At 52.2% G+C, this 27,770-nt stretch overlaps 1 protein-coding gene across 1 annotated transcript; it reads left to right on the top strand.

Annotated features, from left to right (window-relative positions):
• SH3RF2 (SH3 domain containing ring finger 2) lies at nucleotides 1-25,385 on the top strand. Its single transcript, XM_051794222.1, has 8 exons — nucleotides 1-566; nucleotides 11,563-11,832; nucleotides 13,601-13,924; nucleotides 17,071-17,165; nucleotides 18,387-18,557; nucleotides 18,668-18,882; nucleotides 19,432-19,796; nucleotides 20,730-25,385. Exons 1-8 carry the CDS (start codon nucleotides 195-197, stop codon nucleotides 21,006-21,008), a joined length of 2,091 nt encoding a protein of 696 aa, XP_051650182.1. The 5' UTR covers nucleotides 1-194; the 3' UTR covers nucleotides 21,009-25,385.
• The last annotated feature ends 2,385 nt before the right edge of the window (nucleotides 25,386-27,770 follow it).

Genomic DNA, 27,770 nt, shown 5'->3' with positions numbered 1-27,770 from the left:
TGTAGGTGGCTGCGTTACACACTCCAGCAGTGGAGCTCTGCTCCGCACTCCCTCCTCCCTCTCCCTCCGAGCAGGATAGCTGCTGGAGCCCAGGATCTGGTTCTTGCAGGCACAGGGAGGCATCTCAGCCAGCTCCAGTGGATGTGGGGTGTGGATGGCTCCAGCTCCGCTCCTGACGGAGTTCTGCACTGAAGATGGATGACTTGGCTCTCCTTGACCTGTTGGAGTGTCCTGTGTGCTTTGAAAAGCTCGACGCCACGGCAAAGGTGCTGCCGTGCCAGCACACCTTCTGCAAGCCCTGTCTGCAAAGGATCCTGAAATCCCAGAAGGAGCTACGGTGCCCTGAGTGCAGGACCCTTGTCCTCTGCAGCATCGAGCAGCTCCCCTCCAACCTGCTCCTCATTCGCCTCCTGGATGGAGTCAGGTGTGGACAAAACGTCACCAGGTTTGGCTCGATCCAGAGGTCAGGGGTCCTGTCCTCCCCCGCCTCCATCAGGAGAATCCCCAGGGGGCTGCAGCTGCACCAGCACCGGCTGGCAACGAATCCCAGGATCCACATGGAAGGGGTAAGGAAGGTTGATATTCTTTACTCTGTCTGTGAGCATAGAAAGGTTCCTGCTGTGTGCCCAGAGCCAGGAACCTTCCCTGTTAGCAGCACTGCAGAGTGCTTGAAGTGAGAGAGAGTGTTTTGTTTGTAAATCTGGCTGCTGTTTCCGTGTGATATTTGACTGTTTCAAGTTCATTGCAGCAGGAATTGAATTGACTCCCAGGCTGAGAAAAAGCCAGACTGCCTTTCTCCTTACAAAAACTTCCAAGCATCTGTTTTCCCACAGAGTTTTCAGGTGCTTCCTGGCTTTTGAGGGCATTTCAGGCACTTTGACTTTCGGGCAATACAGTGCTTTTGACTGATAGCAATTAAGTCAGTAATTGCAGAGCTGTAACTGTTAGTGGTGGAGAAAGTATTTCCCATCACTGCACCTCAGTTTCCCCCGCACTAGAAAGGAAGGAGCCTGCCCAATGATGCTGCTGATCCTGCCAAAGTACTGGGAGGTTCACTAGTTAAAAATACTAAATTTGACGCACTCACTGACTGTACCTAGGGATGAGTTACTAGGCTAATTTTAAAATTCAAAGTTCCTTCTGTCATTTTCTTTAACAGTACAAAAGCTTTTATTGAATAATGAGGACGCAATATTAGACCTGTTAAAGGAGCTTGGCTCGGATGGAATTTGGGGTAGAGACTTGTGGCTTCACCTTTCCTGCATTATATTCCTGGACTTCCATTTCTCCCACCTGAACTATTCTTCTGTACAATGTCTCTACAAACCTTTTCATGACACATAAAATCTCGGCTGAAAGGGCTGTTGCATCCCAGAGCACTGGGCAGAACTGCAGAGCTGTAAATGTCTGGCAGGCACAGGACAGGTGTCCTCCCCTCCACTGCATTGTCCTCCCGGGGTCCTGGAGCCGTGCACACGTGCAGGTGTTGCTGGGGGAGGCCCTGTGTCCTGTGGCCACGAGCTGGCATACCTGTCCCAGGAAATCTCTGTGGCACCAAAAAGGGTCTTGGATGGATCACACACCAAAACCAGGCATCCCTGCAGAGCTCCTCTCTCAGGTGTTCCCACTGGACCACGTGGCAGTGCAGCCCTGAGCCACGGGCTCCAGGTCCCTTCCCAGGAGCGCTGCCTGGACACATCACAGCCAGGGGTAGGGGGGTAGGGGTGGGTGGGCAACATGGCCCAGCCCAGAACGTTCTGCTGCAGCACTGGGAGGTGCCCAGGGGCCAGGTGGGAGGGCAGAGTGGGTCCTTGGGCTGCCGACAGATGGTCCCCATGTGGGGACCCTGCTCTGTCCACAGGGACACTGCTCTGACCATGGGGACGCTGCTCTGTCCACAGGGACACTGCTCTGACCATGGGGACCCTGCTCCATCCGCAGGGCTGTGGCAGCAGCGACACCCTTGCTGGGAGCCACCAGCTCTCCAGGGAAGCTGCGGGAGCTGCTGGTGCCGTTCGTGCGAGTTACGAACCATCCAACAGTGACAGGTTTCAGTCACTGCTATCCCAGGCTGACATTCCAGCTGTCAAGGAGGTTATAGTTTTTCCAACTGGACTCCCCTGGATAAAAAAGCACAAGTAGTCTCCTCTGGTTTTCTTTTCTCTCACTCGTTTCATGTTTCTTTTACTGGTTCTCAGGGCAGGTATGTACTTGCTGCTGATACATAATGTCAACATCCATCAGGCCGCAGCTTCCACAAGTTTTCAAGACCAGTTTTAGGACCAAACTCCTGGGAATCAGCAGAGACAGTGAGTGGCGGGGTAGCAGTGGCTGCAGCTGGCTCCCTGGCACTCTGAGCTCCTGTGCCTCTCTGGGAAGGGACATAAAACACATTACACTGAAATGCTCTTAGACTTAATTAGTTACTTAATTATAAAACACTTTGTAATCCTCAGCTGCAAGGTGAAGAATGCAATGTATTAGTCACCTTTTGGTTTTGGTGGTTTTAAATACCTGCATTCGGGACCAGCCGTTATTTGGGTGCTCCAGTGGGATTTGGAGCCTCCCCTGTGCTGGCACCTGGTCACAGCAGGGACACGTTTGCCTGTGAAGTGCAAAGATGAGACACTGATGAGGGTGACTTGCCATCACCCTACACCATGGAGTGCTTGAGTTCCAGGGTATTCACCTGAAGGAATCTGGGTAAGCAGAGGCCTCCAGATGATGTTAACTTCAGAGTAGATGTTTTCTGTCAGGAATCACAGTGAGAGTAGCTACTGTGCAGTCCTGCTCATCCCACCACAGTGCTCTCCCGGGTACTCAGAATTGCAGTGTCCATGTTCTACTGCAGTGGAAGGTCATATGCTCCCCAAAAACAGACTGCCCTAATCTGCAAGGGCTGTTAATTACCCCTAATGCTATCCAAACCTTGTGCTACAGAGCAAACACAATTGACATGCCCCACGTTGTACTGCAGCCAGAGCTGCCATCCAACACGGGATATGGGCTGGGGTTTGTTTTTACCAAGGCTGTTCTATAAATAAACTTCCTTTACTCCCTGGAGCTGAGAAAATCACGAGTTTGATCAAAGTTTCTCTCTCAGCAGAGATGTTTCCTTGCCAGCTCTTTGCTCTTCATCCCCATAAGCATCCGTGAAGGCAAAAAGTAATATAAATCCCTCCTCACCCAGCAAGCCAAGAGCTCCTCTCACTCTCAGCAGGAAGAGTGAGCAGGCCCCCGCAGGGCTGCTGGATTAGCACAAACACAGCACTCTGTTTTTAGCCAGGAATTTCCCAGAGCCAGTTGTTAAAATACAGGGAATTTTCTAATTACAGCCCATCCCAAGCTATTTATTTGCTGGCATTTAAATCCCTTTTGAATCCACTTCCTATGAGCTACCGTGGGGTGGGCACGTGCTGGGTTTGTGCACGTGGGCCCAGCCATGCATATCCACAGCCAGGCTGTGCCAGATCCTGCACAGCCTTCATGGAGCAGCCACTCCAGCAGTGCAGCCCTGAGCACCTGGCACTGCCCTAAGCCCCCAGCACCACCCCACAGCTGCTCCCAGCACCTCAGGCCAGGCCTTCAGATCTTTAACATCAATGCAGAGAGGACAAGACTTTGGATTTTCAGGATCTTCACGTAATAAACTGTCTGGAATTTAAGAATAAAAGGATCTGCTGGGAGGTATATGCATAAATAAGCCACGCTGAAGCCTTTGAACTCTTAGGAACCGCCCCTGGCATGTGCCAGGTGTGGTTAAGGCTTGTACTGAAGCTCCTCCTCAGCCGGCTGCAGCCTCACTGCGAGCTGAGCGCGGCTCTGCCGCTGGCGAGCAAGCAGACCGTGTGTGCTGAGGTGTGCAGGAACCACTTCTGATGGGGTGGATGACCCAACTGCACCCTGCACACGGCAAAACTCCGTCCAGGCCACTAAACAGCTACTTGGGCGCTGAACTTTGTCATGCAACAAACATGGGACAGTGAGCTAGAGGAGAAAAATTCCGAGTATGACAGCTTGCCTTGGGAAAACACAGACCACGCAGATTTAACTGTGACTTGGGCTATTTTATCTTTGCATGAACTGAGTGCTTAACACCCCCCTCCAGCATTTCATGGGAGATAGACAGATAACACCTCTATTGGGATAAAAATACTCTGCACTCCAACGTCCCACCTTCACACGGACGTCTATAGATAGTGCCTGCATCTTGGTATTTTCTTCTCCTCCAGAATCATCTCCAGCTCCTTTCTAGATTTGACAGACAGCACTTGGATTGCTGGAGCTTCTTGAAGTCTTCTTCAAAGCAACCTCCATATTTGCACCCACCAGAGGCAAACACATTTCCTGGCCCACTCACTGAGCCAACCCCCCTCCTCACCCTCCCAAAACCCCCAGCAGTTCTCATGCAGTCATGGCAATGACCTCAAAAGGTGTCACATCCCCTTGAGCTGGACAGCCACTGCAGGGACCTCACAAACTCGGGGATGCTGTCCAGGCCCAGCTCTGCCTGAAGTGGTGGTGCTGGCTCCTTTCATGCCAGAGACAGGGAGCATCCTCTTGCCCCACAGCTGCTGGGGGTGACAGGTGTGCACCATGAGGCCCCTCAGCTGGACACAGAGACACTTCATTTGCCTACAAAATTCTTTGTGGCCTTTCTGGAGAAAGGGCTTGTCCCAACTCTCCTCCACCATCACTGTTGCCTCATTCTAGCAGAATGAGCAGCTGTTCCTGCAGTTCTGGTGGCACCTTGTGCAGGACACTGGTGTGTGCCTTTTGTCCCTTTGCATGTAGTTTTAGCACTTTTATCTACTATAAAGAGAGTGGGGTCACCTCAATATAGACTGATGGACAGCACACCCCCCAGAAGCTGTGTGTGCAACAGTCCGGGCATGGGGCACTCCTGGGTGGTACCAGAGGTGGTGGAAAGCCAAAGGACCTCCATGGCCAACAGCAGGAGCCAGTTTCCCTGGTTTTACAAAATTAGGTACCAAGCTGCAAACACATAAAAGTGTTTTAATTTGTTTCCAAGGCAATGAGTCAGGCTCAGATGGCGAGTCAGGAATAGCACAGCAGGGCTGGCTCCTCTGCGAGCTCACCTGCACAGTGCCGTGGTCAGCCAGGAGCCTCAAAGTCTGAGTCCTCCTTTTCTCACAGCTTCCCTGATGGTCACTGACTACTGTCGCTGGGACCACGGAGTCAGTCACTGGCCTGAGTTTGTCATTTTCCCTCTGGAGAGAAGGGAGAGGAGGAGGCAGATTCCCGTGCAGCTCTGCAGTGTGCCAGGGCTGGATGTAGCAGGTGTCCTGACAGAGGTGAGGGCCCTCCCTGCTGCCAGCACTGTCTTGGCTTGCAGAATGCCTGGGCCCGGTGCCCATGGGCAGAGGTGGCTGTGCTGCCCAGGGCTGGCAGTGCTGGCTGAGGAGCCACATCAGCACTCCCCTTCCCGGCACAGGGAGGGCACTGAACTGGCAGGGAGAGGACTCGGGAGCAGCAGGAGGAGGAGGGAGAGGGATGCAGGTTTCCTCCCTGCACAGTAAACAGCCACTTCTGAGAACGGCGGTGCTGAGGCAGAGCATCAAGACTGGGCACGCCGAGGGCTGACACAGTTTGTTTTCCGTGCAGCTTAAACCCATGACACACAACTTAACCACTGCCCGGGACTGCTGACGGCAGCAGAGGCACATCTGATACGGCAGCAGCGAGGGAAGAGGCGTGAAAGGGTTTCATGCAGACACTGCAGCTCGAACACGCTGGCCCCATCCCCAGCATCCCCTTGCTGTGCCCTGCCCGTGTCCTCTCCTTCCTCTCACAGACCCGTCCCTGTTCCCTCTGCAGCTCTGCCGGCATCCAGGAGCAAAGCCCTGCTCAGGTCCAGCTCCTGCCCTGTGTGCACCTGGGCACTCCTCCTGCCCACCTGAATCTCTCCAGTGTTTCACACAGGCAAAGCAAAGCCTGATCCAGCCCTGGCCTCCTGAGCAGTATGGGGATATCACTGACACGTGGCCAGGCATTCCCCACGGGGTTGTACACTGGCCATGGTACCTCAGCATCCCTCAGCCACTCCATGAGAGAAGCTGCTCTGTGTTTTCTTTAATCATTTTCCTCATTTTTCATGTCTCCTTTGCATTAAAAAGCCAGAACTACAATAGGCCACTTTCAGAAGTGACATGAACCTCTATCATCAGGGCATCACAGGGGTGTGAGTTAGCAAAGGGGTAAGTGCTCCCAGTCCTTTTACCATCACCCCTGCAGCTGGAGCAGCACAAAACCACCAAAATCCATACAATTCACATCTTCAGCATCCCCCCATGATGGCCAGTCAGCTCAGGGGCAGATGGCCACCACTGTTAGCCACGGCCTCGTCTTCCAGCAGGCACAGGAGGGAATTAGGAAGATCTGGTGAGCTCCGGGGCTGACGTAAGCAGGAGGGACTGGCTTTGTTCTCTCTGCTGCACACAGTCTGCATGTGCTTGGAAGATGGGAACAATCCTCCTCAGGGGAGAAATAATGCAGAAACCACCCAACTGTCTGAATCCTCAGAATATAATTATATGAAGAGATTGAAATGACAAGTTCACTTTTGAAGGTTTTGTTCTCTGTGACAAGGCTGAAGTTATCTCCTCTGCCGAAACACAGAAAAACAGAATTGTAATGGCAATTAATTTACATTCAAATAGCTCTTTTCATCCACCTGGATCCTGCAGAGCCCTGAACTTTGCTAGCTGAGCACACAGAACAGGGAATGGGACTCATTCATCCCATGGAGATGCAGGCAGTCAGTGGCAGGAGCCGAGGTGGCTCTCGGGAATCAGAACGGACGGAGATGTTATTGATCATCTCTGTGAAGAGCCAACGTGTCCGTTTCCTTTGGCATCAGCGTGTGGATAACACCCATCTCCACACGCTCAGTGTGTAAGTCACAGCTCATCAGGAGTGTGGCCTGGGTTGTGCCCTCAGATCTGTCCTGGAGTCACTGGCTGCCTCCGGGTGAGACATTTGTGCTGCCTGATTTTTGCTGACATTTGTGCTGACGGGTCTCCTGCGAGAGGCCCTTGGGAAGAACAAGGGAACAAGTATGACCTCCCTCTTCTCTGACTTCTCGGCATCACCCAGATCTGGATCAGTCCCTGGGGATTTACTGCAGAGACATTCCTCTGGAGGGGGAGGAGAGAGCAGGCCTGGGGCAGCAGGCTGCCTTCAAGTGCCTTCAAGGGGCAGGATGGAGCAGAGCAAGGAGCCACTCCAGGGCATTCCCTGCACGTGGTTAGGAAAATCAGAGCTGGGGAAACACCGAGGTGCAGGTCCAAGCCTGTCTGAGGCCATTCCTGATCCATCTGCCAGCAGCATCCCCAGACCCATGGGTCTGCCCCCACAGCTGGATCAGTAGGGTGCCCACCGAGGTTTGAGGGGTTGGGTCCAACGCTGCATCAGCCACGGCAGTAAATCAGGAGGAAGCACCCCTGGACATCCATAGCAATGAGCTGTTCCAAGGATTCACATGCCCCTCATCCTACATGTCCATCCACACAGTCAGGGAAGGTGGTGAAGTCAGAGCATCTGGGACACAGAAGGATCCCATCCAATGTCTCCAGCTGTATCTCACCGAGCTGTGCTTGGAAGTGGGTGCAGGAGTGAATGGATCCTAGTGCAGGGACATTCATGGCCTTAGCCTGGAGTATCCAAAGTATCCTCAAGTATCCATTCATGGCCTTAGCCTGGAGTATCCAAACTGTGGCTCAGACTCCTCCAGCAGAGCCGGTGTCACCATGGGGCCATGCTGTTTCTTTGGGTAGTTTTAAAGGGAGTTGCCTGGGACAAGGTTTACAGGTGTTCCCAGCTTCCATCAGCAGCCTCTCCTCTTCTCTGAGCTCCTGGCTTTGCTCCTGGTGACTCCCTCCCCAGCCAGCCTTACATGCTGCTTCTCCTTCTCCTTTTTGTCAATTCCCATGCTCTGAGTACAGGGTCTTACATGAATCCCCTCCTGCCAATCACAAGGAGTTATAACCAGCTCTTTTCAGATCATTACGGAGTTCATTTCTCCACAAGAAAGAGATGCCCTGAATTGCTTCCTCACACATGTACGTATTTTTAATCTGCTGCTTTGTTTTGTGCGGAGGGAGACTCAGGCATTGGATGGCTGCCCTGGCACAGCCTGCTGCCAAATGCCAAAAATAGCGAAAAAAATAAAATCTTTTCTCCCTTGTTGGCCTCAAATCCACTGAGAACGGGGGAAAAGCATTGAGGTGCATCTGCCATGACCATCCCTGCTGGTGGAGTGGCCAAGGAGAGAAAAGCATCTCACCCAGAGACAGTGCTGCCATGGGGGGGTTCTGGTTCCACACCTGGTGTTACCTGCTGCATTCTCTCCCTGGGGCTCGGCCTGAAGTACCTCCTGTGCCTGGCAGGGACAGGGCCCTGTCCCACTCAGATGTGATGGAGGAAAAAACAGAGGGGAAAAACCAGAAAAAATGAGGCAGCGTTGAAAAAAGTTACAACCACCCACAAAATGGGTTTCTTATCTCTAGTTTCTCCCTCTCTGCTACTGGGCAGCAAAACTACACAAATTATCAGAAACCTTTAGCTGAGTTTTCCACAGAGCTGCTCCCACTGTTTTCCCAGAGAGATGTTCAGACAGACACCAAACCCACACTAGGGACCAGCCAGCCTGTGCAATATTTGGCTGAGCATTTTGCTGCCACTACCACCCTGCTAAATTGAAATGCTGCCTTGGATTAACAAAAAGCAACTGCTAATGGGAGAAAACTCCACAAAACTCCCTCCTGCCCCTGCACCCAGGACCATGTCCTGGCCCAGGAAAGCCTCTCCCTCTGCCCTCAGCCCGGGGCGAGCCACCTCCAGGCACTCCTTGTCTTTATCGCCAGGTTAATTAGCACCTCAGTTTCTGCTTTGCAATTAACCTACTTTAAACAAGGCAAAACAGATGCCTTGGAGAGGATCTGGGACACCCAGGAGTGGACAGAAACCAGCCCAAGCTGAGACAGGGATCAGATCAGATCAGATCTGCAGCCGCAGGAGAGCGATGGGCCGGGGGGGTTCTGCTGCCCAACCCCAGCCCCAGCGTTGTGGCTGCCACAGGGTGGGTCTGGTGTTCCTCTTTGTCTTTCCTGCTTCCTATGAACATATTAAAAAGCAGTGACCCAGGTGCACATCTTTCTGAAATCTTCAGCTTGCAGCTTTATTTTGTGATGGGCCTGTACAGTAAAAACCACATTAGTTGCTCCCTGTGGGTAGATAAAGTCTTGGTTTATATCCTAAATAAAGTTGGGAAATCACTGGGATATTTTTGGTTCAGTATCTGAACAGCCAAACAAAGTTTAAAAAAAAAAATTAAAATAGCAAAAATTATAGACTTTGAAAAAATCTGACTTGGGCTGGGAGATGTGAAAGGGCACAAAAGTGGGAGGAAAGGGTGAAAGAGGAGGTGAAGAACTGAAGGTTGTGAGTGTGCTTAGAGGAAAAAAGAGCCCATCCATCCAACCACACAGCCATCCATCCAAGTTCTGTCAGCCAGCCACAGGACACAAACACACCTCTCCCACCTGGTTTTCGGTTATTTATCCCCGTCTGCCCTCCTGTCTCATCCTTTTGCTTACTGAAGAAAGAATATTCCAGGCTCTGAGCACCCCGTTGTTGGCTCCCTGTTCCCACTTAGCACCAGGCATGCATTTCATTGCAGAGTTTCTCTTATTTTTAATATATTTCCATAACTCGTTCTTGCTGCCTTTAATGTTTTGCTGTATCTTGCCATTCCCTCGCATCCCGGACGCTGGTGCTGCTCCTTCCCAAGCCCTGTTCTCACACTTTGCAGGAGTCCTGTTTGTTTTCTGGTCACTCCTGAGGCAATCCCAAGGTCTGTGCTCCTAATCCTTGTGTAACACCAGCAAGTCTGTCCCTGAGTGGTTCTGAAGGAGAACTGCCCACCCGTGTCTTCTATCGCCAGGATCTGTTTTTCTCATGGGAAAGCACGTACGTCCAGGAGTGTGTTTGCAGGGAGTTTCCATGGCCCTGGCATGGACACAGTCCCTGTTTTCCATAGGAGCTCGGATCTGATGGAGAACAATGCTGGCCTGAGCCTCACTTTCCCCACTCAGTGTCACTGAGCCGAGCACATGTGTTTACTATGAACACAAATTAACAGGCAAGATGAGTTAATTAGAACTAAACATTAAACTAATTGCTTCCCCTTTCAAGGGCTTTGAAGTAAAAGCAGTACATGAAATTTTTCTCTTCTTGATTCCTTTTTCCTACCAAGCATCAGTGTTTGGGAATGCTGGAAGATGTCTTCTTCCCAAAACCTAAACAATTTCCTTGGGAAATTTGACCTTTTCCACACTTCAGGAAACTGAAGTGTTGAATTTCTCTCTTCTACCTTCCTGACCTCTCAAAAGTGGCTGAGGGGGAGGGAGCTCTACAGGAGTCCTACCTGAGCGTTGGGCACTGACACAGGTGGATTTCAGGAAATCTACAGTAAAAGACTGGAAAAGCCAGAAAGTGTCACTGATACAGAAGTGCCATCTCCTGTGAGATCGGTGGGATGGGGTGACTATGGCTTGGAGAAACTGCAGGCCAGGGCCCTACTCAGCAGGCCACAGCACTTGGCAGCCTCTAAAGAAAGGAGAAGGACAATCCAGACCTGTAGAGACCAGCACAGAAGCTGCTGAAAAGCCTCTTGTCCCTGTCCAGGCACCAGCACCTCTGGTTAAAGCTTATCAAGGCTCTAGAGCTGGGGACAATCCTGGCTTCCCCTTTTCTCAGCACAGAGCTCACATATCCGTGCCACCAGCTCAGAGGCTCAGTATTTGTGTTATCCCTTAAGACTGAGGACTGCACTGTGCCAGGGACCCATCGCTGCAGGGTGGATGGGAGCTCCATCAGAGTGGTCTGGTACAGACAGGGCTCAGCACAGCAGCTGTTTTAGAGGAACTTTGTAATTTTATTTTGATGAGTCAAAATGGTAAAGTTCTCTCATCTTCTGGTTTTGGTGTATCTCCTCTTTCTCATATTACACTGTAGCAATGATAACATTCAGCCACCCCTTACTGTAACCCTGGTAAAGGCTGAAATAACACCACAGTCCCAGGTATTAAAGGGTGAGAGAACTATGTGAGAGCAGAACCTGCACTCACCTTGCTCTGCTCGTTCTCCTGGCAGGTGACAGCCACCAGGTCAGTTGGATGATGGCTGTGAGCTCCAGTCCTTCTAAAATAGAAATACTTGGGTCATTAAAATAGACATTGTTAGGAGGAGACCTTATAGAAGGCACTCAGATCCCATGGGAAGACTAGTTTAAGGCCTTAACTGTTTCTTAATATTATTAAACAAGTCCAGCCTGCTTTTCATCTTGATACAAACTTAGCATAAGTATTTGGGAGCTTGTCTTCATTAGTAAAACCCATCAAGAAAGGATGTGGGTAGTTAACCCCAACAGATGCATGCTTAAGCCTTAGACCTCTACATTTTTTTCCCAGTAATTACGAATGCTTTTGGAGAATTCTGTCTGTGTCAGATGAACTGCAGGGGCTGTTTCTCTCCCCCCAGGTGCCACGAGCCAGGGCCCTGTACACCTACCGTGGGCACAACCCCGGGGAGCTGCGGTTCAACAAGGGGGACATCATCGTGCTGCTCCGGCAGCTGGACGAGAACTGGTACCTGGGGGAGGTCAACGGGATCAGTGGCGTTTTCCCAGCCAGCTCTGTGCAAGTCATCAAGCACCTGCCCCTGCCCCAGCCCCTCGGCAGGGCCCTCTACAACCTCGACCTGCGGAGCCGGGACAAGGCGGAAAACAAGGACAGCCTGACCTTCCATAAGGTACCACCCGCGGCACCGGGACACAGCTCCCCTGCAGTGCACGGTGCTCTGCCACTCCCCAGGTCCTTGGGAGCTCCTTTTGGGTTCTGAAGTCCCCTCAGACACTGCTGCCAGCAGTTAAACACCCCCAATGCCCCACAGGCACACAGAGGAACAAGGGGCACCCAGAGAGGGATGCAGGTGCCCCCCAGTTCAGCCAGGGCCAGCTCAGCGCGTCGCAGGCGGCATTCCCAGTGCTCCCAGTGCTGCAGCTCTGGAGGCCATCCAGCCACTCTGCTCCCTGACAGAATTTTTTAGCACTGGTCTAGACATTAATTGTGTTGTGCAGCTTAGCTTGAGATGCAGAGTGTAAATGGCACCAGCACCAATTCCTAGAAATAAAATTAATACTTTATTATTTGTAATGTAATACTTGTAATGCCCATAATTACAGCAAGCTCTGCTTTGTGGCTGTTCTATAGGAGGACATGAGCAAAACACCTTATTTGAAGCTCTAATAGATTTTGTAAAATGTCTTTTCATTTAATGAAATCATTTTAGCTTCAGTAATGACTTATATTTAAGTCTGGCGTTAACAGACACAAGTTAGTCAGGGACACATAGACCCACCAAGGAATTAGAAATTAATTCTGGAGAAGGCAAAGGTAGGGCTGCTGGTGAGAGACACAAGGCTTCTCTTGGCTCTGACACGCAGTTTGTGCCCCCTTTTTTCACATCTCCTGGTATTTGGAGAGGCAGAAGAATGTTTCCAGTTCAGGCTAGAGCTTGATCACAGAGAGAAATTACAAGATGGCCATGGCACACATGTACATACGCACACACTGTGGGCTTTAAACTTAGTTTGGAGAGGGAAAATGTGGAAACAACTCCTGCTGTAAAATGACAAAGCCTGGGAGCCGTGTGCACCTCTCCTGCCTCAGTCCCCTGTCCATCCCTGGCGTCGGGCACGTTGCCTCCCACGAGTGGGTGAGAATCTCCAAGTTTTGCAATTCGTCAATGTCAGCAGTAAATCATGATTAATTCCTCTGGCACCCATCGTGGTGAAAAACACTGTCACCACATGCCCTTTGCTATTAACACCCTGATCAGCAGTTTCCAAGAAATACTGTGTGAATGCTGCCCATATGCAAACTCGGGGCTTGCCTCTCCCTCATTAACCCCAATGCTTAACAAGCCAGGATTTTTTCAATGGAAGCAGCAGCAAGCCATGAATGTTCAGGCTGAGGGAGATGGAATTGGGTGGATCTAATGCTGCTGGGAAAGTCACCACCAGTGATGGCCTCTCTGAGCCCATGCCCTGCCTTCAGCTGCAGGGTTTGGGTGTCCCGCTGAAAGATGCACCCATGTGTGCCAACACAGATGGGGAAAGGGAGATGTATCTAAATGTCTCTTCTAATTCAGAGTTAGAGTTATTAAGCACTGTGAAAGAGCCAGTCAGCTCTCCCTGCACCTCTACCAGCCAAAGCCTTGGACAAGGAACGTATCAGGGGGAGCACTGAACCTCAATAAACCCTTGTCTCAGCAACAAGATTTTTAAACGAATTTAATTTTGCTGTCAGCTTCACATCAGGAATTTTACACCCAGGATTTGTCACTGATGACAGATGAGGAAAATGACTGAGCCCCAAGGTTTTAAAGATCACCAGTAACGTCACCTGAACCCTGCCTGCAGCTCTGCTGCCAGATCGGAAAGGGGAAACGGAGCAGTCGAGGGCTGTGCCAGGTGTAACTTCTGAAACCACATCACGTCTCCCTTTGTCTCCCCCAGCCAAACACCACCGCCCGGCAGCTCCTGCAGACCTCCAAAACCCACTGGTCCCCTCAGTTTAAAAGCGCGTCCCTGCGAACGGTGTCTCCCAAGGCGAAGGGCGCGGATTCGCCGGCTTTCCCCAAGGTGCCCGACTCCAGGAGGAAGAGCCTGCGGCAGTTCTCCATCACCACAGCCCTCAACACCCTCAACCGGATGGTCCACGCGCCTGCCGAGCGCCCGGCCCTGGAGATCAGCTCCCCTGTGCTCATCAGCTCCAGCAACCCCACTGTGGCCACCCAGAACAGCGAGAAAGCCGAGTTCCCCTACAGCACCCCTGTCCAGGTAAGGCAGTGGCAATGCCAGTCTGCATCCCAAAGCTGGGACCATCCTGATTTGGGGACTGAGACATAAACGTAGACCAACCTTTTGGACTGTATCCACTCTGTTTTAGGAGGCAGAAGAGTCTCATTCCTTCTTCCCGCTCTGACTAAAGATCTGAGTCCAGAATCTTCACAGATCATCTGAAACGGGAGAAAAAGGGGTTTCTTTAGATTTATGTGACATCTTTCATAATCAAGGTTGTTCCAACATTTTATAAAGCAATCACTCAGCCCCTGGCAGTTCACATCTGGACAATAACACCCAGCAGGCATTCTGTACTGAGCACCAGCCTGCAAAGAGCCAGCATGTGAGATCCTGGGTTGTGGAGGGGAAATGAAGCCTTACAGAGTTCCATAACTCAATTGAAACAGTATCATGTCTCACACCCCCAGTGGGATCTTACCCAAAATGTTTGAACTACTGCCAAGAGCAGAAGCAAGAAAGGGAACATTTACTGTTCGGCCTTAGAAGGGTTGGGATTTCCTTGTTTCCAAGCAGCAGTGTTGCTCCCAGAGGTCTGTGGCGGGGAGGGGGGGGATCTGTGCTATTCCTGAGGCTGCACAGGATGCAGCTTTCTCTTTCCACCTCTGGGTTTGGCCTGCAATGACTGAGCTGCAAAGCTGAGATTCCTTTGCAAGCTCAGGTGGGCACTGTGAGGGTACCTGAGAGGCCGAGGGGACAGGAGGCTGCACCCGGGCACAGCCAGCGACAGCGCACGGCTGGAGGAGCGAAGCGGGAGATGCTGCGCTGGGAGGTTGTCGGGCTCCCCACAGCACCACCTGCCTGCCTGGCACTCCCACCACCACCGAGCCGTCGGACTCCTTTCAGCCCATAAAAGGGAATAACCGGCACTGCCCCAGCCTTCCTCCTCCAGCTCTTCCTTCCCCTCGGCGGTGCCAAGCCGGGCTCAGACGGAGCCAGAACCAGTTTGCAGGGCTGTGGCCGCCGTGTCTGTGCATGTGCCTGTTGCGCAAGCGGCTGCGGGGTGAGGGCAGCGGGGCGCCCGCCCGCTCTACCACGGAATCTCTTCCTAGTCACAACTGAGCTTATTCCCTGGACCTGGCGCTCCCTGGGCCAGGGAACGTCTGTCTGGGAGCTGCTGCTCCCCTTTGCCGCTCGGTGAAGGGAGCTGATAAACCCCACAGCTGCCCTTCGCTTTTCTGTGCACTGAATGATGTGGAACCTGCAGGACCCAACATCCAGCAGAGCACTGAGAGCTCCCATGGCCCCCTGATGAGATGAGAAAAGCCTCCCTCCCCACAAGGCAGTGCATGGACACTCTCGGCAGGGACTTGCCTGTGTCAGCAGTGCTGGGAATCACGATGATGACACACTAGAACGGGAGATGGAGTAAGAGAGGGATTTCAGGAGAGGCAGGGAGTTAAACCCTTTGTACTTACAAGGGCTCGCAAGGTACTTGCAGGAGGATCAGCAAAAGCGAATGCTGAAACCAGTTATACATGGCTGGAAAATATTTCATCCAGTCTTTTTTCCTCTCTGTTGCAAACGCAAAGGCAGCTTTGAGGAGGCTAAAGGACAGCTGCTCCCAGGCAGAGGGAAACATAGAGATTAAAAACGTGGGGCTTTCCAGCCAAAAGAGGACACTTCAACACAGTTCCATCAGGAATACCCATAAAAGGCTGTAATTTTTCTCCAATGCAGGAAAAACAAACTCTGAATCCCAAAATTTCAAACGTTTTGATTATGATAATTATTAAAGTAGAATTATAGTTTCCAATCCACTTTATGAACACAACTGGTCTGACCCTGCCTGGACTAGCAAATGAGGAATGCAGAGATGGTTTGAAGCTGACCTGCCACGCCAGGTCCGAGACAGAAGCTGGAATTGCTGGGGTGTTTTAATTAACTTAATTTACTGGAGAGCACCAGAAGTGTTGAGTCACTTTTCTTTTTCCCTAGGTCCTTGCCAAGCCAGTGCTCCAGCACCACGTTACAGACTTGACCACTAGAAATTAGATTTGAAATGAACACGAGATTAAAGCCCCAGTTTGCATCATTACAGAGCCTGTGGTCATTTCTGGAGAGCACGACTGGCAGCCACATCCCAGCCCAGAGACGTTCCACTGCTCTGAGCTTCCCGGGACATTGCTGCCGCTGCCCTGCCTTGCTGGGAGTTCTGTTCCTCCCGACAGCGGCCACACTCCTGCCACCACACAGCACAGCACAGTTGTGGCACAGCTTGGCACAGCCACAGCACAGTCATGGCACAGCCATGGCCCAGCACAGACACGCCAGCACCATGGCTGTCGCCTTCCAGCGTGCACAGCGATGGATTCCAAACGGGAATGAGCTGTTGCCGGCAGCAGTTCACCCCAGGGCACGTTTTGTGCTGCAGAAGGGACAGCTCAGCAGAAGAGCATCCCAAGGATGCCAGGCCGCCCACTGCCATCCTCCCTCCACACAGCAGCGTCTCCTGTGTGGAGAGGCTGGAGCAGCACCGAGTGCTCCCTCATCACCCCCACCCCAAGGGCTGCTGTGCTGCCAGCACCACTGGCAACCAGAAGAGCAAAGGCAGAAGCCAAAGGGACGAGTTGGAGTGGCCCTGGTTGGCACAGACCCACAGGTTCAGTAGCTGGGACCTTCCTGGGCTCCCTGCAGAGCCCAGTGAGCACAAGGAACACAAAACCAAACTCAGAAAAAGAATGGAAACAGCCCACAGGCAGGTTCTGGTTTGGGGGTGCTCTCCAGACCCTCAGCAGGATGCCAGGTAGAGGACCCCCAACAGCTCACACCTCACCTCAGAGACCACCTCAGCGTGGGGGTATCACCCAAACTTCAAGACAAGGGAGGACAGGGCATGGGAACAGCACAGCACACTGCCCATGGCCTCACCAGTCAGAGGTTGGACTCGATGATCTTGGAGGTCTTTTCTAACCCCAGTCATTCTGGGATTCTTTATCTTCCTCTCACTGCCTGGTCTTTTTTTAAGTCAAATGCTGCAAACTTCTATTTCTTGAAACGTCTTTGATGGTTTCTTTGAAGGTTGGGTGAAACCAGTCAGATGTTTTTAGTTGCTTCTCCAGTGTCTTAAAAGAAGCTGATAACCAGATTAATACCTTGTTTTCTTTGATTTTTTTCTCCCATAGGTCAGCACCTCTTACTACCCTGCACCAGGACCTCTGGGGCCCTCAGAAACCATCATCACCCTTCCCCACCTGCAGCACCACGTGCCGGCTTACCTGTACGTAAGGAAGCTGAAATACTTCTGGGGGAAGGGGGTTGTAGTTCCCTGTACCTTCTCTCTCAGCTTGCTCCTGCCAGCCAGGAGGTGCAGGCAGACTGGAGCACAGATCCAAATGCAGATCCACCTAGGAACGTACCTGGCTGGTCTTAGCAGGGGGTGGCAGAGACCTGTTGTCACAGCTGAGTTGTTCTATTCCCAGCAGGCAAACTATCCCTGCCTCTTACTCCTTCACTGCAGTATTTATGGACAAACAGTTCTGCCTGTTTGTCAACAATACACTTTAAATTTTTTTAAGAGTGAAGAAACTAATCACTCCTCAAGTGCCTCTAGTTATTTATTTTAAAACCTTCATGGCCATTGGTGTTTTGAACGATCCAATTTTTGAAAACTTTCCCAGAGTTAAAATTTGTGGACAACACGCTGTGATGATTTGTTTTCCTCAAGACAAGATTTACCAGCCTGGCGCTGTAGTAATGGACCTAAAATAAAAACAGCATCACAACACACTGTTTGCCCAGCACTCAGTACCCACAGTGCCAAGCCAGGCTGTGGGAACATTGGTGCCCACAAGCAGCACCCACAGCTCGGGCACCTACACACACCATCATAGGTCAGCCAAGATTCCTGCACACACTTAATGCCAAGGACAGGAAAACTCCTAAGACATTAAAATAATTTGCAGAATGAGGAAGGTATTAGAGGGTCCCACCAGCTGCCTGGTTTGCAGCTCCTTTCCAACCCTGCAGTATCAGACCAGCACCTGCAGGCCCTGCCTTTTTGAGGTGACTCCTATACAGCAATGAGCCACTGCAGAATGAGAACACCCTGACCCACCTGGGCTGTGCCAGTCCCCAGGGGAGCAGCCCCTCACACAGACTGGCCCTGCAGGTTCTGGGATAGCCCCTGACTGTCCAGACAACTAGTCTGTTGTTTCTATTTTGTAAATAACACCCAGTAATTGCTGTATCGGGCTGTAACTCATTGATACTTGGGAGCAGATCACATTCCCTTTGAAAAAAAAAACAACAGTGCAATTAAATGTGTTACACTGGAGACAAAATAAAGTTCTTTAAAGAACAAATAGGAGACAGTTTTGAAATATACACCACCTTCTTCTACTGCTGTTACACATGGGTCAGTCAGACCCCAGAGCTCCAGGATGCTCCAGCCACCCTGCACGGGGGCAGTTCTGCATTCCCTTATGTCCTCTTTCCCCAGGTGTGTGGCTCTCCACTCCTATGTGCCTCATGGACCAGATGAGCTGGAGCTGCAGAAGGGAGAAGGGGTCCGTGTCTTTGGGAAGGACCATGATGGCTGGTTAAGAGGAATGTCTCTCGTCACGGGCAGAGTCGGCGTCTTCCCCAGCAACTATGTGGCTCCCCTCTTCAGGTCTGCTTTTTCTTACATGAAACAAAAACACTTGGAGAGGGAAGAGGGTGGTCCCTCACCAGGCAGGATGGCACCCAGCAGCTCTCACCCTTCTTTTCCTTTTCCAACAGGAAATCTAGTCTCACTGACTCAAAAATGCCTTCTCTGTACACTTCATGGACACTGTCGACCTCCTCGCTCTCCTCCCAAGGGAGCATCTCCGAAAATGGCCTGAGGCAAAGCAGAACCCTGAAGCCGGTGCTGCTGCCCATCCCTATCCCCTCTCCGGGGAGGAGCACGGTGGGACCGGCACCGCTGCGGCGTGGCCGCGGCAGCGCCAGGAAGAGTAAGTGATTGGGGGGCTCTGGGAGGGAGAGCAGACACATTTCCCCAAAACTACACCAGCTGCTGCGGTTCGTGGCTCCACACCCCTGCTTGGCCCCACTCTGGCTGCTTTGGGAATCCCAGGGTGTTTGCCTCACCATGGAAAAACTCCTTGCAAAGGTTTATGCAGAGCTCAGTGGTTATATCCTTTCCAAGGAGGCTGCAAGAGTTATCGTCAGCCCATGCACACTGTTTTAAAATACATTTCCAGGAGCGTGTGAGGAACCAAGTGGTGCATTCCTAGCACTGGCAGTATTGCTGGAGGCAGGCAGTGCCCTGGCAGGGGACACTGTCTGTGGTTTTAGACTCGAAATTGGTCGAATTGCTGCCTGCTAGTCCCGGTGCCTGGGGGAGGGCACGTGGCAATCCCTGGGAGCTACGGCCCCACAGCATCCTGTGAACACGGCTGTTCGTGCAGGGCTGTGACCACTGCTCACTCTGCCCCTTTGCTCTCTCTGTGCCATTTTGGATTTCTGCTGACTTTCTTTATCCGTGGCTCCTTGCTCCCCAGATGGATCCCTGCAGAGGCCGGGGCAGGCAGGGACCCCCGTGCAGATCACGGGCTCCCTCAGGCGTCCTTCCGCGGCTGCGGGGCGACCTCAGCAGTTCCAGATTTACCCACACATCGGCTCCCCGTCACACAGCGTCCCTCCCGGAGCCGGCATGGATGAGGCAACGAGGCCAAACTTCTCCCACGAGGCTTCACCGGCGCTTGTGGTCAGGGGAGGGGAGAGTCGAACCCCCTCCGTGTGCAGCTCAGTGATCCTGGATGCCAAAGACCCTCCAGTGAAGAGTGAGGCAGCTCCAAAGCCGCCTGCGTCAGCCCCGCCGTCCATCCTGGTGAAACCAGAGACCTGCCGCAACAGCGCCGAGAAGGTACGGCCAGTGCTTCCCGGTGCTCCAGAGGGTCCCCCTCCCCTCGGAAACAGCAGTGTCAGCCAATACTGACCAGGGCCAAATCCCCTGAGGGCTTTGCTCCATCCTCACCAGGTTTTCTTCCAATAGAAATCACTGGGATTGGCACCTGCATTCAGAAATCAGGTATTTGTGTTGCTGACACTGCTATCCAGATTAAGCCCTACAGGAAGGCAGGGGCTTTGTCCCTGTCACCAAGTTCAGTCACAAGCAAATAGTGAGACCTTTCTGAGGTCTCAAATGAGAAAAGAATCCCACCAAAGTCTCCAAGAGTTTGGGAGGGAATGGGCAAATGCCACAGACCTGGTGTCAGGTCTTGCATCAGGTAGAGCTTTGCAGAGCTGCCTTATCTCCCTCACGTCAGTTGGGCTGAGCTATTTGGAATGGGAATTTCTTTCCCCTCTGGCAGCCAGAGAGAAATTTCATAAAAGTGAAATCATTCTGTAAATTGCACTAGTGAAGCTTCCTCTTCCCATGATACCCAAAGAGGTGCCCAAATCACTCCACAAGCCCAGGCAGCCTCAGAGCTCCCAGGCAGCACAGCATCAGCTGAGAGAACCCGCAGGTCTCTTGAAGGCAGGACAGGCTGCCCACCCTCCCGGTGCTGTGCTTCCTCCTGCTCCTTCCCTCCCGATAACTCAGTCGATGGCTCTCAGGACTGACTCTCCTTGGTCTCCAGTAGTCACCAGCACTCCCGTGCTGGTCCCTGGGTCTCCCTTCCACCTGCCATCGGCTGCACATTCCCCTGGGCTTCTCCGCAGGCATCCAGTGCCCCAGGAAGGATCCAGCCGCCCCCTCGGCACATCCCCCTTGGTTCTGCAGGGCTGGGCACAGAGGGGCGGCGGGCGGGGGGGCTGCTGTTCTCACCTGACCCTGGTCCCCTTCTCGCTGCAGCAAGTGAAGACGGTGCGGTTCCAGAACCACAGCCCTCCGCCGCCCAAGCGGCACAGCCTGCAGCCCTCGCCGCGCCTGCAGCGCGCCAGGACGGAGCCCGAGGTGCTGCTGCCCGAAGCCGGCCTGGGCCCCGAGCTGCTGGTGCTCTACTCGCCCCGGCTCGGCTCCAGCCCCCTGCACCCGCGCCGCGCACTGCACCCCAAGGCGCTGTCGCTGGACCTGTCGGGGCAGCTGACCTTCCCCGTCAAGAAGAGCTACAGCAGCATCTCTGCAAACTGACCGGGTAACCCCCGCCTGCCTCCTCCCCGCACCTGCTCCTCTCCCTCCCGCGCAGGACCCCGGACCCCGCACAGCCTCCACTGCTCCCCGTCTGCGCCAGGGGACGGTGCTCCCGCGTCCCCGCACCACCGGCACCCTCGGGACCTGAGAGCCTGAGGCCTCCAGAGCTGTGGGAGCCCCCGAGGGAGCCCCCCTGCCCCAGGGATGCCCAAGAACCGGGAGATGGGGCTCGAGGACTGACGTTCCCCGGTGTCGCTGCCTGTACGGCACTGCAGGATCGGCGGGAGGGGAGGGAAGCCTGCGGGTGTCAGAGAGAGTTACACTTGTTTTGATCTTCTCAGGGCTGCAGGAAGCCCACAGAAACCTAACAGCGGGTCATTACCTGCCTGTCTCAGGATAAAGAAACCATAAATCAGAATCAATCAGCTCCTGGCTGACGATTTACGCTGCCTTTGAGGGGGGGGGGGGTCACTTAGATTTTTTGTTAGGGTAGTTGCTTGCTTGCCTTTCTCTTTGGTTTTAGCCCAGGAATTTTAACTCAGAACAGTCTAAAAGGTGATTTGGAGAGGAAAAAGCCAATGGGAAGGGCCGTGCCATCACTGCAGTCACCCAAGCTCTGCAGTCAGGGCACTGAATCTTGTTTCTCCTCATTGCTTGGTTTCCTCTGATCACCTGTCAGCTACCTCCTCCCCATGAGCTCCCTCCAACCCCTTCCCACTGCCCACTCACTCAGATGTGGCTGTTGTAAATATCTTAAGTGGGATTCGTGGGTTTCACTCTACATTCAGATGCATGAAACATCATCTATGTAACAGAAAGCAGAATTCAGCACTCCCTGTGCCCCAGACCACCCTCTGCCATGGCAGCACCAGCTCCAGTTTCCAAGCATCTTCCTGTGAATCCCAGGAAAGCCAGCAGAATCAGAGAGTGGTGCTGGCTCACAGCTGTGCCTGCTCTTCAGAAAACCTCTGCACAACAGATTTTGGGTTTCATACTTTGTTTCCATTGCTGGTTTATCCACCAGCAGTTCCCACCCCAGCTGCAGGCACCACCCACCACCTCTCCTGACAGTGGGAGCTGTGCTCCCTCCAAAACTGCCATGAAATCCCATCCTCAGTTACCTGCATACAGACCCAGGGAAGGAACTCCACTGGTCAATGGAAACTCTCTGAGGCCCTGGCATGGACCTCAGAGAAGGACAATTTCTCCTGGAACTAAGCGAAAGGAACGGATAAAATCAGTCAGTGGGCCACAACCCCTGGTCCTTCACTCTTCCAGACTTTCTCTGTGGAACAGGAAGCTGGGCCTGCCTGTGGGGATTTTCAGGGGCACAACAACCACCAAGGCACAGATAAGTTCTCACCTTGTGCTCTCTGTCAGTATTTCGGCTCCTGCAGAAACACCCTGACAAGCTGAAAACGTGTCGTGCGTCCAGGTATAAAAGGTGGCACCAGCCACAAACAGGAAGGTGAGCACAACTCAGCAATGCCACCTCAGAGACAGCTCAACACCTCAGGGGAGACAAGCTGGTCCTCTGCTGAAGAATACTCTAATCCCTTTAAAGCTGAACCAGAAAGCAGCTGGCTCTATCACCGAGACACGTCCACGTATCCCAGGCATACTCAGAAATAAACAGAATTCCACTCGATATTGGTGCTTTGGTAAAAGAGCAGGCAGCTATTTTGGGATGGATGCCTGTGTTTCACACGCAGGATATTTCAGAGCTGTGATGCTATGGTGATAAGTGCCCTAAATATGTTCAATATATGTAGGGAGACAGAACTAAAAACAAGATGTACTTTAAAGCTAAAGGTCCTAATAAGCCTCTTGTCCCCACAGACAGCCCTGCCCACGGGTTTCATGCCACAGCCCACTGAGCAGAACTGCCAAGTTCTCCTCACCTCCTCCCCAGCAGCACCTCCTCCTCTCCTCCTCCCCAGGAGGGAGCTCCTGGACTGTGTCACTTCACCAAGGAACATTCCAAGAAAGAGGGACAAGAACTCAGACCTCTTTCTTCCAAAAGCCCAGGCTAAAGCAGAGCCTGCTGAGCTAATCCAGAGCTAAACTGTCATGATCCCCAAGTGAGGCAGTGCCCAACAAGTGGTCCTAATCCATGTGGAGAAACCAGTCACACTGGGAGAGGCATCAACTGTCAAGGAGCAATTCCCCGAGTGCTCTGGGCCAAAACCATCTGTTCTGAAAGAATCACCCCATCCCCCTTAACTCTGCAACCAGAATCACCACACTGAGTTCCTGGCATATCAGCAAACTTCACATTTTTTGTTTCAGCTCTGGGCTGCAACCTGAAGTACACTGCATCTTCCCTGAGGATCTGCTCCAAACTCTGGGCCTTCAGGCTGCTGTCATCCAATTTTTTTTAATAGTGTAGCAATGGAAAGGGAGGCATCACATGCTGGCAGGAGGGTGGCAGCTTCTCATGGAGGTGGGCGAGCTCTTCAAGGGTTTCTGTTCTTTTTATATATATTTAACTTCCCTCCTGCCTTCCCACCCTCCAGACTCTCTTTAGCCTGTTTCCTCAGTGAAAAGAGGTCAGACATCAGCATTGGGACCCTGTTTGGTCCTTCCCATATTGGCCAGGAGGGCCCTCTTTCCCCCCTGGATGTCATTCCTCTGTGCTCCCAGTGGTACAGAGGGACCAGTCCCATCCCCAGCCCTGCTGACCCTCCAGGTCTGCAGCCTCCTGTGCTGCCACAGACCATCACAGGGAGCACAGAGCACCAAGGAAACAGCATCAGAAAGGCAAGATGTATTTCTATAATGAAAGTACACCATTCTCTGCCAACCCAGACAGCCTGAGCCGGGCTCCAAACACCCCAAGCACCGTGTCCATCAGCACAGCTCAGGAATGGAGCTCTGGGAAAAGCATAAAGCAGCACGCAGGGACAGAGGCACCATTAATGAACCTCTCCAACTTCTTCAATTGGGCTTATTTTCTATCTACTCATTCCTTATGATTAGTTAATGAATTAGAGCCCGAATCAGATCACTCATCAGCTGCTTTAATTGCCTGCCCAGCCTGGCAGAACCCTGGGAGTGCTTTAGCACACAGCCTGCCCCTGAGCCTGGGCTACAGTCCTGCTTCCTGATAAATCATGAGCAGAGGCAGCAGAAGTAAGAAAACAAAGCATTCACTAATTCTCTCCACATCTTCCATGTGGAGGGGGCCTCCCTGCTCTGGGCACAAACACCTTGTCTCGGACATGGGAGGATGCAGAGGAGCCCCCTTTCCAGTCCATCCTGGGGCTGGAGTGTTGGGCCCAGAGGCCCTCCACCTGCCACAAGAAAGGTGTCACAAGGATGATGTTCAGTCTCAGGAGGGAATTCTGCAAGGAATTCTGCAGAATTGGACTGGCTGCAGCATCGCTGCACACCACTCTCCTGTTCACTCCCTGCCCAGCAGTTATTGCAGTTCATTTGTGCAACGATGTGTTTGAAGTGCAATCACAGCTCAAGACTTCAGGTTTTCAGGTTTTTTGCCATAAGCCTCAGTACCTGCCCCTTTTACAAAGTAACACTTCCAAATATTCATGAAATCAGTGTTTAGAACCCCAAACTGTCCATGAAGTGATGGGGACTTACCAGTGAGGTCCGTGAGAGCTCCACAGGCTGATCCCTTCATACTTGTTCCCAGTGGGAAGCAATGATAGATCAGAGACCGCAGTGTCAGGCTGGTGAGGACTGCAGGGGTAACAAAAGGAGAAAAAGATCTATTTATACCAAAGTTCCAGCCAAAAAATGTTTTAAAGGCAGAAGGGGTCAACAAAAGGAGCTTCCCTGATCCCCTGTGTGACCAAGCAGGGAATTTCACTGAGTTCTTTCTGCACTGAGCCCAGGGAATGCTCCAATGAAATGTTACAACCAGGTCACTATCAGTGAGAAAACAGAAATTACTATTTTTACATGTATAACTTAGAAATAGTAGGATATATAACCTTTGCTTAGTTGGTGATGGGTAGAAGGAATAAATACATTTAGTTTATTGTTCAGGAACACTTGTATAAGTTCAGGGATGCTGAATACTTTTTCCATGAAGTGAAGTTCATTTTTTAAAAAGATTTTTTTCAACTTAAGGTACTATTTGGGAGAAAAGTCAATAAACAAGAAAATATTAGTTTCCTGTTTTGTATTAATCCTCAAGCTATTTATTTTGTATTTCTGTAACGAAAAGCAAAGGTTTAAAGATATTTTAAGTTTTGAGAAGTTTATTCATCTAAGTTTATAGCACTAATGTTTACCTCTGTAGCCTGTAGGTAATTAAATTAATTGGGGCCAACTGCGTTGTGGCCCCTCATGCACTGGAAGCCGTGGCAGCTGCAGTGAGTGGCAGCGTGAGGGCACTGCCAGCACAGCTGGGCCACTTGGGGGGAACTGGGGGAGGGCATCAGGGGGACACTGGGAGAAACAGGGTGGGGAACTGGGGGAAACACGGGGCTTGGGAAAGCTTTGGGCACCCGCTGCGTGAGGCTCACGAGCCCATGGGGGCTGCTGTGACACCATTAAAACTTTTTGCATGAAAAAAAAAACCCCATGAATGTTTATTTTCACTTTCTTATTTCAGGTTTCACACCCTCGGGAACAGATGGCAAGGGGGGGGTTACCTGGGTGAGGGGGGGGGTTACCTGATCCCAAGGCCAGGAATCCGGGCTCTGCCCTCCTGCTCATGGCCAAATTCCAGCTCAAGCTCCCAATGCTACTTTTGAGGCTCTTTGCCCCCATCAGGAACCAACAAGTAAACAGGACAATGACATTTAGCATTTCTTGCCTCTTTCTTTTCAAAGTGCTTGGAAACCTCTGGCCAAGAGGAGAGCACAGCACTTCACTCTGGTGTAGAAGTGAGTCCATGGGGGCAGGGACAGCCAGAGTGCAGGGCCCTGCGTGCTATTTCCAGTCCCAGCCCTGGGTGATGCCCTGTGCCCCCCCCCCGTGCTATCAGCACCTCAGATGAAGAATGAGGGGGTCACAGCTGCCCTCCCAACAGCAGCAAATAAATCTGCACGAAATTTTCAGCTCACAAGTCCCAGCTGGAGGTGGCAATTTAGGCTCACGCTCCCAAAACCACCACTGGGTCAGGAAACTGCTGTGGTATGAAATCTGGGCATTGTGTCCAGGTTTAACTCACCAGGGGCACTGGGAGCTGCATCCAGGTTTAGCTTTCTGAAGGGGAGCAGCAGCAGAGGCAGGGACTATTGTAAAATACTCCTGCACTTTAGTTTTAAAAACCAGGTGTGTTGGGTGGTGAGGGAGAAGAAAGGGATGGATGAAAGGAACCATGATTCAGGCTCCCCCCATGGCAGGTTTGAACCAGGACAGCCTCAGTGCAGGGCAGCTCCTGCAGGCCAGGGCAGCAGCAGCAGGTGGCCAGGAGCTGGAAGCACTGCCCAGTGTCATCGAGCCTGGGAGCAGCAAGGAGGGTTCACACGTGGCACAACCAAGGATCAGCTAACTGCTTCCCATCCTGCACATCACACCCAGATCATTCCAGTGCCCCAGTGAGCTCATGGGCCCAATCCAGTGAAGGACCCTGCTGTGGGGTAGCTCAGTCCAGCCCCTGCCCTGCCTGGGATGTCTCCCCTGTGCTTGGCCAGGCAGCACAACAAACCTCCCGCCATCCCACCAGCACCCCAGTGCTCAGCCACGTCAGAACAAAACTTGCAGAACTACCTGCCTTGGAATCCAACTCAGGGCCTCAACACAAATCAGCTGATTTTCTCCTCCTCACATGTGAAAGACAAAAAGGAAACCTGGAGGAAACGAACATGACCCCTGCCCAGAGCTACCTTTTTGCAACTAGTACGGATTTTTCCTGGGTGTGAGGTTTTGTTGGGTGCTGGGCAGCACCCCAGAGCACTGACCACGGGACAGGATGGGGGAAAAGGGGAGGCTGAGGACGCCCCCAAATCAGCCATAGTAACCACATGGAACCAAAGCCCAGCTCTGCCACAGCACCAAGATTTGCCACTGCCACTCAGACAGTCCAGGAGCCAACTAGGGATCCTTGGAAGCACAAACAAAGGTTAACAAAGACCATTCCAAAGCTGTGTCCCAGGCCCAGCAGCCCATGTGCAGGTGCAGCTCTGGGTGGTGATGTTGCTGCTCCCAGCTTCAGTGGAAAACAATTCCCCAAGGTCACACAATCCCTGACTCAGTAAGGCTCTGCTGAGCAGTGACTGCTGCTGTTTTAAACAAAACGCAGGTTCTGGATGCTCCACTGGTGCCACAGAGTCAATAATTCTGTCTTCTGTCTGTAGAGCCTGCAGGGATTAATAAACTGCTCTGAACTGAATTCCTGAGCAAGGAATTCCTGCCCAAGGCTCTCTGCAGAGAGACATTTTACAGGGTGATATGCAACAGAGAGCATTCCTCTCTCACCAGCTGTATGGCTTCTACATAGATTTATCTTTTTATGTACCAGACTACTTACAGTGTTAACCAAGGATGGGGCTCCTCACTCTGCTCTGTACTTGAGACCAGGTAGGAAAAGAAGTGCCATCCTCAGGCATTACCCAGGACAGAATAAACAGGGATGGGAATAAACAGTGATAGGACCTTAGACATTCATCCTGCCAGCTGGACTTCCAGCCTGGCACAGGTGACATCACCACACTCCATACCCTGGGTCACACCAGTTCCCACCTGCCAGAACCACCCATCACCCCTCCTCCCCACACCCCTCCAGGCAGCAGCAGGCACCCCAGTTAAAGCCTTCAGTGGAATGGGGCTTGGATGGAGCCAAATCCAGCT

Source organism: Manacus candei, unplaced genomic scaffold, assembly GCF_025592945.1.
Source record: "Manacus candei isolate 608988 ecotype Guabito, Panama unplaced genomic scaffold, ASM2559294v1 h1tg000037l, whole genome shotgun sequence".
Lineage (NCBI taxonomy): Eukaryota > Metazoa > Chordata > Aves > Passeriformes > Pipridae > Manacus > Manacus candei.
The sequence above is the reverse complement of the archived record's forward strand: the minus strand, read 5'-3'. Positions and strand labels throughout refer to the sequence as shown.